The sequence below is a fragment of the Mobula birostris genome, chromosome 13 (assembly GCF_030028105.1).
Source record: "Mobula birostris isolate sMobBir1 chromosome 13, sMobBir1.hap1, whole genome shotgun sequence".
Taxonomy (NCBI): Eukaryota; Metazoa; Chordata; class Chondrichthyes; order Myliobatiformes; family Myliobatidae; genus Mobula; species Mobula birostris.
The window spans coordinates 100275422-100287165 of NC_092382.1; the positions used below are offsets into that span (position 1 = coordinate 100275422).

General features: G+C 49.5%; 1 gene segment (V, D, J or C); it reads right to left on the reverse strand.

Annotated features, from left to right (window-relative positions):
- Positions 1-5189: 5189 nt before the first annotated feature.
- On the reverse strand, positions 5190-5946 carry LOC140208099 (T cell receptor beta variable 30-like). The segment is given in 2 exon segments: positions 5190-5650; positions 5871-5946. Coding segments are annotated over 2 exon segments (513 nt in total).
- Positions 5947-11744: the final 5798 nt, after the last annotated feature.

An 11744-nucleotide genomic window follows, 5' to 3' on the forward strand; every position in this document is an offset into this window, starting at 1 on the left:
ACTCTACTGTCTGCAGCGCTGGGTTCGTTCTCCCCCCGCCACTCCAGTTTAAACACCCACCCCTACCCCCGCACCTGCGCTGCTATTGACAGTCGCGGCTCTCCTCAGAGTTGCAGGTTTTCGCTCGTTTCACCATCCGCTCGGGCGTCTGTGTAAACTCCAGGCGCAGAAATAACGAGCCGAGTGATTCGCAGTCAAACTTTTAGAGATCAGCTTGAACTGGTTGTCCTGCCTCTTGGCTGTTAACCTGTCCGCCGTCTCCTTCGGTTCCAGATGCTCGTTGTTCGCCTAGTAAAGCAGGTACTGAGGTCCGTTCCCCGGGTACTGTCTGTACCAGTACATATAATCAGTATCACCCCCTCCTTCCGCCGTACAATGCAACTCCATTCCGTCGCCGGGCAGTGCGGAAAACGCGGCGGGAGTCTGGCGGACGGTCACCGATGTCCCGCCTTTGGACCGGGAGGGGAACAAAAAGGAAGGAGGAAACACTGAGTGACCGGCGTCCGGAGGAGGGCGGCGGAGAGTGGAACAAGAAAAGGGAAATGAAGGGAGACGTAGGGAATGAAACAGCAATTGAGGGAGAGACACGACGGGTGCGGTTACAGAGAAAGAAATATAGTCGACATCTGAACAACGTTAGATGAGTGAGATAATAATAATAATAATAATAATAAAGACGAAAGGTAAACCAGGCCGTGACGCCCAGTAAGAGAAATGCTTGTCTGTGGTCCATCATAACACAATACTGAAAGAGATGGTGACGATTCGTGGATGTAGGAGCAGACGTCTTCGCCCTTTACGGGTTAGGAGACACATCAGACGTTAGTCACACCCCTTCCGCCGTGTTAACGAATCGGAATCGAAGAGGTGGTTAGTACGAACCCCTCCGTCGCATCGTAAATTTTTAAACATCATCATTAACGCCAGAGATCCCGCAGGTGCAGGATATCCAAAGAAACGCTTCCGAAATACTGCAGCAGGTCAGCACACCAGGCAGCATCAATGGAAATGAACGTTTCGGGCCGAGACGCTTCTCCAGGACTGGGAAAGAAGGAGGAAGATCACAGAATTAAAAGATACTGGGAAGAGGAAGAGGGCTTGCGAGGAATGGATAGGAGAAGACATGTGGGTGAGAAAGGCGATGAAAGAATCTGTTATGGGAGCTGAGTGAACGAAAGGAGAAAGGAAAGAAGGATGGGGTAGAGGGTGATAGGCAGGTGAGAAGAGGAAAGAGGCCACAGTGGGGAAGGAAGAAGAGGGGAATGGGAGGGATTTTTTGAAACCGTAAAGTGAAATCGAAATTGATACGACCAGGTTGGAAGCTGCACAGACGAAGGGAGAAGAAGCCAGAAGTAAAAGATAAGGGGAAGCGGAAGAGGGATTGCACGAAATCGATAGGAGAAACTAGGTGGGTGAGAAAGTTGAGGGTCAGGTGATGAAGGGCTCTGTACGGGAGGTGAGTGAACGAAAGGAGAAAGGAAAGAGGGCCGGCACTTGGGGTATAGGGTGATCGGCAGGTGCTGGACGGAACGCCTGTTGTTCTGCTTGTCACCACCAGGGGTCGCTGTGAAGAGAAACAGAAAGGATTGTTTTTCTCCAGTTGGTATGTGGATTGTAGTATCTAGATGTAACCTCGGGGGCATGCGCAGTTCCTTCGACCGTTCACCAATTCTGACTATTTGTTTATGTTTGGACTAGCTCTGTGTTTTCACTGTGGTTCGAAGGAGTCCCGTTCGGTATCGTGGGGTTTTGAAGCTCTCTGTGTATTTAACAGTTTTATTTAACTTGCAGGGATTAAATGAACACGATATTCTCAATCACCGTCATTGCAGTTGTTAACTTTGGGGATCGTTGCTTCGACTGGACACTGGTGTTCCACGAGTAGTCCTCAATTCCAACGTGGGTTCCTACGGGATTATTTCGAGCAGGATGGTCTTTCTTATCCCTCTTTGCTCGGTCGCACTGGATCCTTGTCTAACCAAGGTCCTCTTGTATTGGGAATGCTTTCCATTCTTTAAGATTCTGTAGTTTACCTGAGCTCTAGTTATTCTTGTTGGTTAATTTTTTTAATGTATCTTTTCTTTTGTTTTGAATTGCCGATGTCCCTGTGATTCCTGCACCGGAGTGAATCGTGACAACTATTTGTTTTCATTTCATTTCAGTTCATATCGAGTTTTCGGACTGAGCGGTGAAAACAGAGCACCTGGGTGGGTGGGGGCGGGGGGAGTAAGCACACGTAGTCAGGTGGAGAAAGTACAAACTCCTGACAGCCGGCGCCGGAATTCTGCTCCGAACTCCAGAACTCCCGGAGTTGTAATCGCGTCGCGCAAACCGCGATTACAATCGCTACGTAAATGTGCGACCTGTCATTCTGCTCTTCCCCGTCTCGCTCCCGCTCCTCACCCTCTCTTTGTCTCTGTCTGTGTCTCTCTCCCTCTTGCCCGTCCCACCTCTCCCTCCCACCTCTCTCTCACACCTGTCTCTACCCTTCTCTCTCTCTCTCTCTCTCTCTCTCTCTCTCTCTCTCTTTACTTGTATCTCTCATCCAGTCAGCTACTGCTTTCAGACAGATGACGGTATGATACAGCAGTGAATCGAGGGAAAACAACAACAGAATTCAGAATAGAGCGGTACCGTCAAAGGAAAAGTACCGAGCAGACAGTCAATATTACAACTGTGTAGACTGTGAAGGAAGAGTCCACGCCACGCTACTGGGAACCGTTCTATAGCCTTTTAAAAGCGGGTTCGACCAAACGCCTCTGAGGCGTGCTTCTCGGGGCATGCGCCACGGGCCGTCAAGTGGGAGTAGTGTATATGGATATCTTGGTCGGCGAGGATCAGATGGGCCACCAAGTTTCTTCCTGTGTTGTGTGAGCTTCACTGCATGTACCCGATTCAAGCTAATCCTAATGGTCAATTTGGTCACCTCTATCGTAAACGCAACGACAACTGGCCCGGCTTTCCACTCCAGAGGCACACCACTTTTTCAGCAAGAAAAACGTTCCTTAAAACATTCCACACTCTCACCTAAAGCCTATGATCGCCAGGACCTGACATTTATTTACACCGTGGACGCGTCTCTGAGTATCGACTCCATCAACGCCTCTCATAATTACATAATCATCGGTCTATGACGGCCGTATCGTGTTCATTCCCATTTGTGCGAAATTCGCTTATTATCCTCCGCAGAAAAAGCACGTTAAACGCTGTAACCCAGGCTAGCAACAGGGGGCGCTATGTCTATCCTTGCTCTGACCGGAAGACCCGCCCCATCATTTGACTGACAGCCTCTGTCGTATCGCACCTCAGTGCGGTGGGCGCCTGCCCTCTTTTTATTGACAGTCGCTCCCCTCCCCCAGCGTTGGAGGTTTTTGTTCGGTTCCACCATCTGTTCGGGCGGCTGTGTAGACTCCAGGCGCAGAAATAACGAGCCGAGTGACTCGCAGTCAGACTTTTGGAAATCAGGTTGAACTGGTTGTCCCGCCTCTTCGCCGTTAATCCGTCCGCTGTTTCCTTCGGTACCACATGCGTTTTGGTCATCGAGTAGATCAGGTACTGAGGACCACTCCCCGGGTACTGTCTGTACCAGTACATAGTATCAGTATCACCCCCTCCTTCCGCCGTGCACTGCAATTCCATTCCGCTGCCGGGCATGGCGGAGAGTGCGGGCGGAGTCTGCCGGACGGACACCGAGTTCTCACCTGCGGACAGAGAGCGGGAAACCGGTGAGGAATAAGAGACGTGTTGACCGAGTGGGGAGCAGCGACTGGCGGAAAGAGACGGAAATGTAACAGGGCAGTGAGACTATCAGTCAGCGGCTGGGCGGTGGGACCCGGGAAGAAAAAATACTCGAGAATAGAGTATCTGATGAATGTGGAAGCGAGAGAGGGGAGAAATTAGACAGCGAACAAAATCAACTGACAGCCACTCCAGGACATGATCCACAGTAACAGAAACATCTTTCCTCGGTTCATTCTTTCGCAGTATTGAAGGAGAAGAGATGATAAAGTGGAGGTAGGATTAGGCAGATTCGCTCTTTACCGATGGTTGTGACGTTATATATCGGAGATAAGCCACGCCCCTTCTCTTGATGTAACCAATCGGAATCAAAGTGACAGTCAATATAATTCGGTCCGAAGCACTACAATGTACTCTGTTAAATTTCCTTTTAGGCTCTCTCTCGCCCTCTCTCTCGCCCTCCCCCGCCTCTCTCTCTCTCTCTCTCTCTCTCTCTCTCTCTCTCTCTCTCTCTCTCTCTCTCTCTCTCTCTCTCTCTCTCTCTCTCTCTCCCCCTTCTGTATCTGGCGCTCACTTTCCTCTCTCTGTCTTTCCCTCTCTCTCGTTTTCTCTCTCTCTCCGTCTCTCTTTCTCTCTCTCTCTCGTTATCTCTCTCTGTCTTTCTTTCTCTCCCACTCTCTCTCACACTCCTCTGTCTCCTTTGGTCCCTCTCTCACTCGCTCTATTCCTCTCTTTATTTCTATCTCTCATCCACTATGCTGCTGAATGCAGGCAGATTCCAGGCATGATACAGCAGTAAATCGAGGGAAAACACGAACAAAATTCAATGGTACCGTCATAGGAAAAGTACCGATCAGGCCGTCCATCAGACAACTGTGTAGACTGTGAAGAGACGAGTCCATGCCACACTACTGGGAACCGTTCCATAGCCTTTTAAAAGCGGGTTAGACCAAATACCACTGAGTCTCATGTATCGTGCTGTTCGGGGCATGCACCACTGGCCGTCAAGTGGGAGTAGTGTATATGGACAACCTGGTCGGCGAGGATGAGATGGGCAACCAAGTTTCTTTCTGTGTTGTATGAGCTTCACTACATGTACCCGTTTCAAGCTGATCCTAATGGTCAATTTGGTCACCTCTATCGTAAACGCATCCATACCTAGCCCGGGCTTTCCGCTCCTGAGACACACAGTCCACTGCGGAAGAAAAACGTTCTGTAAAACATTCCACACTCTCACCTAAAGCATACGAACACCAGGACCTGACATTTATTTACACTGTGGAAGCGTCTCTGACTATCGACTCCATCAACACCTCTCATAATTACATAATCATCGGTCAGTGCCGGCCATATCGTGTTCATTCCCATTTGTGCGAAATTCGCCTATTATCTTCCGGTGCAAAAGCACATTAAACGCTGTAAGCCAGGCTAACCACAGGGGGGCGCCATGGCTATCCTCGCTCTGACCGGAAGACCCGCCCCATCATTTGACTGACAGTCTCTGTCGTCACGCCCCTCAGTGCGGAGGGCTCCTGCCCTCTTTTTATTGACAGTCGCGCCCCTCCCCCAGCGTTGGAGGTTTTTGTTCGGTTCCACCATCTGTTCGGGCGGCTGTGTAAACTCCAGGCGCAGAAATAACGAGCCGAGTGACTCGCAGTCAGACTTTTGGAAATCAGGTTGAACTGGTTGTCCCGCCTCTTCGCCGTTAATCCGTCCGCTGTTTCCTTCGGTTCCAGATGCGTGTTGGTCATCGAGTAAAGCAGGTACTGAGGGCCACTCCCCGGGTACTGTCTGTACCAGTACATATTATCAGTATCACCCCCTCCTTCCGCCGTGCACTGCAACTCCATTCCGTTGCCGGGCATGGCGGAGAGTGCGGGCTGAGTCTGCCGGACGGTCACCGAGTTCCCACCTGCGGACAGAGAGCGGGAAACCGATGAGGAAGTAGACACTTGTTGACCGAGTGGGGAGCAGCGACTGGCGGAAAGAGACGGAAATGTAACAGGGCAGTGAGACTATCAGTCAGCGGCTGGGTGGTGGGACCCGGGAAGAAAAATAATCGACAGTTCAATATCTGATGAATGTGGAAGCGAGAGAGGGGAGACATTAGACAGCGAACAAAATCAACTAACAGCCAATCAAGGTCATGATCCACAGTAACAGAAACATCTTTCCTTGGTTCATTCTTTCGCAGTATCGAAGGAGAAGAGGTGGTAAAGGGGAGGTAGGATTAGGCAGATTCGCTCTTCACCGATGGTTGTGACATTACATATCGGAGATAAGCCACGCCCCTTCTCCTGATTCAACCAATCCGAATCAATGTGACAGTCAAAGTAATTTGGTCCGAAGCACTATAATGTACTCAGTTGCATTTCATATTATCTGTCGTAGCGTTAGCGCTCTCTCTCTCTCTCGCTCTCCCTCTGTCTTTCCCTATCGTTTTCTCTCTCCCACTCCATCTCTTTCTCTCTCTCACTATCACTATCTCTCTGTCTCTATCTATCTCTCACCTCCTCTCTCACTTTCTCTCTCCCTCTCGCTCTCTCTTTCTCTCTCTCTCTTTCCCCCGTTTCTATCTCTCTCCCTCTCCATCTGTTGTTCTGTCTTCTCTTTCTCTTGTTAACTCTCTCCCTCCCTCTCTCTCCTTCCTCCTTCTCTCTCTCCTTTTGTCTCTCTCTCGCACCCTCTGTCACTCTCTCTCTCCTACTCTCTCTATTTACCGGCTGTGTAGAGCAACGCCCTGTAGTTCACCAAGGAACAATCAGGTCCCTACAACCGTCTGGCTCCTGAACTAGCGCGGATGTCTTCACTCAGCTCCACCGTAACCTCCAAGCTGCGCGGGTGCACGGCCGGGCTGTGACTGAAATGCCCCCGCGCACATCGCCTTTTGGGCGCGCAGCTGGGAAGTTGTTTTATGAGAATGCCTTATTAAAGCACCGTTCGCTTTTTCGGGCCGCGTGAAAAAAAATCCTGTTCAGGGGAATGCCTGGCCCAGCAGCTGTAATAAAATGAACGGACCGCTTCTCACCTCAACACTAAATTGACTCCCCACGCAACGGACTCACTTTCAAGGACTCTACCAATCAGGTTCTTAGTATGATTTATTTACCTCTGTTATTTACATGATTTCTCTTCGTTTTTTCATTAGTTGCCTTTCGTCTTTGTTTATATATGGTGTTCCGTAAATTCTGTTTTATTTCTTTATTATCGTGGAGATATGTGTACGAAAATGAATCTCAAGGTAGTATCGGCTGACATATTCCAGTACCTAATGATGAAATTATTTTGAAAAATAATTTTTGAATTATAGACAATAGAGAATAGACAATAAGTGCAGGAGTAGGACATTCGGCCCTTCCAACGAGCATCGCCATTCACAGTGATCATGGTTGAACATCTACTATCAGTACCCCGTTCCTGTCCTATATCCCTTGACTCCGCTATCTTTACGAGCTCCATCTTGAAAGCATCCAGAGAATTGGCCTCCACAGCCTTCTGGGGCAGAGCATTCCAAAGGTCCACAACTCTCTGGGTGAAAAAAGTTTTTCCTGAACTCCGTTCTAAATGGCCTACCCCTTCTTCTTAAACTGTGGCCTCCGGTTCTGGACTCCCCCAACATCGGGCACATGTTTCCTGCCTCTAGCGTGTCCAATCCCTTAATAATCTTATATGTTTCAAACAGATCCCCTCTCATCCTTCTAAATTCCAGAGTATACAAGCCCGGTCGCTCCAATCTTTCAACATATGACAGTCCCGCCATCCAGGGAATTAACCTCGTGAACGTACGCTGCACTCCCTCCACAGCAAGAATGCCCCTCCTCAAATTTGGAGACCAAAACTTCACAAAATACTCTGGATGTGGTCTCACCAGGGCCCTGTACAACTGCAGAAGGACATCTTTGCTCCTATACTCAACTCCTATGCTTACATGTTATATCTCAGCAAGTTTTGTCCCGATAAGGAAGCCAAGGATGTACCGTCAACCAACTTTATTTCGAAAAAAAAAACCTGCTTGAATTAAGTCAATCTATACCACTCATGATCTTGTTTCCCTCGATCAAAGCTCCCTTCGTTATTCTGCAATCCAGGAAATAAAGTCCTCACGTATTCAATCTTTCTTTGTAACTCAGGTCAAGTCCTGGCCACGTGGTTCGGTTTTTGCTCTGCACTATTTCAATCTTATTGATAGTTTCTTGTAGGTAGGTGACCAAAATTGCACACAATGCTCCAAATTAGGCCTCCTCTACATTTGTATAACTTAAGCATAACATCTCATCTTCTGTACTCAATTTATGAAAGCTTTCTTTACGACCTTCCTGCATAGAGGTGACCTGATAGAGGTGTATAAGGTTATGAGAGGTATGGCTCGTGTGAATAGTCAGAGAGTGAAAGGGACAATATGAGAGGGCGCAGTTTCATGGTGCTTGGAAGTAGCTACAGAGGCGATGTCAGGGTTAAGTGTTTCATGCAGAGAGTGGAGAGTGCGTAGAATGGGCTGCTGGCGACCTTGGTGGTGGCAGAAACGATAGGGTCGTTTAAGAGACTGCTGGATAATTACATGGAACTTGGAAAAATAGAGGGCTATGGGTAACCCTAGGTAACTTCTGAAGTAAGAATATGTTCGGTGCAGCTTTGTGGGCCGAAAGGCCTGTATTGTCCAGGAGGTTTTCTGTCTCTCTTTGATTCTACATAGGGTAAGGATTTATAAGATTACGGAGTGCACAGACAGAATAGACTTTCACCTCTAGGGTCAAAATGTACAATACATTTTTAAGGTGGAGGGGGGAGTGAAAAGGAGATGTGAGAGGCAAGTCTTCCCACACAGTGCTGGGTGTCTGGAATGTGCAGCCTGGGGTGTTGGTAGAGGCAGATACATTAGAGGCTTTCGGTGATGCTTAGAACATAGAAATCTACGGCACATTACAGGCCCTGCGGCCCACAATGTTGTACCGACCATGTAACCCACTCTAGAAACTGCCCAGAATTTCGCCCCCGCATAGCCCTCTATTTCCCTCAGCTCCGTGTACCTTTCTAAGAGTCTCTTTACGCCCGCAATCTGCCTGTGATGCCTCTTCCCATGAATTATGGACCTCAACAATGCAAATTTCAACATGATATTCGAACTCCTGCACCCCAATGAACTCATAAATTCGTCAGATGCTGAAAATCCAAAGCAACGGACATGCGAATTGCTGGAGGAACCTATCCAGGGTAGTCAGCATCTATGGAAATGAATAAGCAGGTGACGTTTCGGGCGGAGACCCTCCTTTCGGACTGGAAAACTGGGGGTGGGAGAGACGCCAGAATAAAAAGTTAGGAGTGGGGAAGGAAGTTAGCTAGAAAGAGATGAGTGAAACCAAATGGAGGGTGGGGGGAGAGAAGCGGGGAATCTGATTGGAGAGTTGAGTGGAGCACATAGGCAAGTGCCTGATTTCTGAAAGGCAACCTGCTAAACGTTCCCTTTCCTACCTGTGAAGCCATTTTGAAGGAGTTGGGGATCCGTATTCCCAAACGATTGTCCTCTACCGCATTCCTAGATGCTGGTCCATTCGCTATGTGGTTCACGTCCTGCTTTGCCCTGGCAAACTGCAACACCTTCCACTGGTATGCGTTAAATTGTGTCTGACATTTTCTTCCCGATTTTCTCAGCTGGTACAGATCCCGCTGCAATCTCTGAACCGCTCTACTTTATACACTCCGCACCCAATGTTGAAATAGCCTCATCTCGTTCAACATGTTAAAATCTTAGTCAACCTCGCCTTGCCTTGACGATAGATAGATAGATAGGTAGGTAGATGGATAGATAGATAGATAGATAGAAAGAGAGAGAGAGAGAGAGAGAGAGAGAGAGAGAGATACGAGTACTGTGTAAGCGACAATAAGATTCGTTCAGAAGGTGATAGAGAGTGAAAGAAAGAAGCAGAACGAGATGGAGAGAGGAACAGGAAGAGGGGAAATGGAGGTCAGAGACAAGGGGGAAAATGGCGAGAGAGCGAGGCGGAGAATGGGAAAGAGAGGAGAGAAACTGTGGAGTGGAACTGTGCCGGCAACGGTGTTGGAGGCGGATACGATAAGGTCCTTCAGGAGACTTTTGGATAGGTACACGAAGCTTTGAAAAATAGAGGGCTGCGGGTAAGCCTAGTAATTGGTAAGGTGGGGACATGTACGGCACAACTTTGTAGACCGAAGGGCCTGTATTGTGTAGTAGGGTTTCGATGTTTCTATGTTTTCTATACAATCGAGAGGGAGAAGGAGAGGGGGAGAGAGAAAAGAAGACGCCGATGACCAGGGAGGCAGGCAGACAGACTGAGACAGAAACAAGGGTAAGTGAGCAGATGCAGACGCACTGCGACATTAACGGAGTCATTAAGAGGTAACTCCCTGAATGAGCGAGGTTCCGCAAACAGATGGAGATGGATACTAATATATGTGTAACAGCAACACATTTCTAAAGAGGGAGCAGTCACCGGCGGAAAGCGAGAACGGGAGATGTGTGCAGAATATAAATCCGAATGAAGTCATACGTCACGGCGGGACTGACAGCGCCGTCGAATCTGATTGGTTCACTACGATGCATGGGCGTGGCGAACCCGTGTAATCCTTCGTCGTGTTTCCAGTGGAGCCGTACACGGAGTTATTGCGTCTCGCTCCCTGTCTCGACGGCCGGGGTTAAGTAATCGCTAGAAAAGATGCTTCCATTGCTACCGCTGCTAGCTTCATTCTACTGTAAGTCATCTTTAAAAAGATTTATCTTACGTTTCACTCTCACCTTCTGCTCTCTCTGTTTACGATCGCCCTTTCGCCGCCGCTTTCCCTCGCTGCCTCTCGGGGTCTCTCTAAATCTGCGCACCTCTCCATCTGCACACGCATCGGCGGTCCATCTTTCTTCCTCGGCCCCACGGCCGCTCTCTGCCGCTTGTTTCCTATCCGATTCACTCTGACCCTTTTGTCCAGAAAGCGGCAGCCATGATAGTGCCGGTGAACCGCTTCGGCACCCGCTCCTAAGCAGGGAAACCCTTCCCTGCGAAGTGGCGACCAGAACGATACACGACACTTCAGATGTTTGCCGGAGCACAGGGGAGACTCGTTCACCCGTATCAATAGTAGAGTGGCTGAACTGTGAAGACTGTGCCCTTCGTGGTTTTACACACCTCTGTAAGGTCACCCATACGCTCCAAGGAATAAAACCCCAACCTTCCCGACCTCTCTCCGTAACTTGGTCCCTGGAATCCCGGTAATATCCTCGTATATCTCCCTCTGAAATCTTTTCAGCTCGGTGGCATCTTTCCTGCAGCAGGGCGACCAACACTGAACGCCGCACCCCAAGCGTGGTCTCACCGACGTCTTGCCCAATTGGAACGTGACCTCCCGACTCCCGTACTCAGCGTCCTGACGGATCAAGGCCAGCGCGCCAAACTTCGCCACGCCTGGGACCCACTGTACCACAACACTCCCCGGGGGTCCTGCAAGTCCTCCCTCTGCGGTGCATATTTCTATCAGGATCATTTCTACCCACCCTGTGCAAGCGAAATTCTCCATGTAGCGTCACGAACAGATCTGCGCACAATTACCTTTGTAACTAAACCCTAAGCCCATTGTCATAACCGGTACTGGGGCAGACTTGAGAGATCGACTCCTGCAAATCGGTAGCTAATTTCTTGCATTCTCATTTTTTTTTCCTCTAGGGGCGAACGCAGTGACCATCCATCAGATCCCGGACACCTTCTCTGGGAGTCCCGGGGAGAAAATATCCCTGAAATGTGTTGCGCAGGGTGCCGGGACTAACACGATGCTTTGGTACAGGCAACGCGCGGGGAAGGCGCCGGAGAACCTCTTTTACTCCACAACCGTTGGCCACGCTGTCCCGGCAGCGGAGGCGGAAGGCCTCTCGGCCGAGAGACCGAACGGCCGGGAGTTTAATTTGAAGGCCTCCGGCCTGGGGATGAACCACACGGCCCTGTACCTCTGCGCCTGGAGTCTACACGGCGACGCAGAGATTCGGCGCC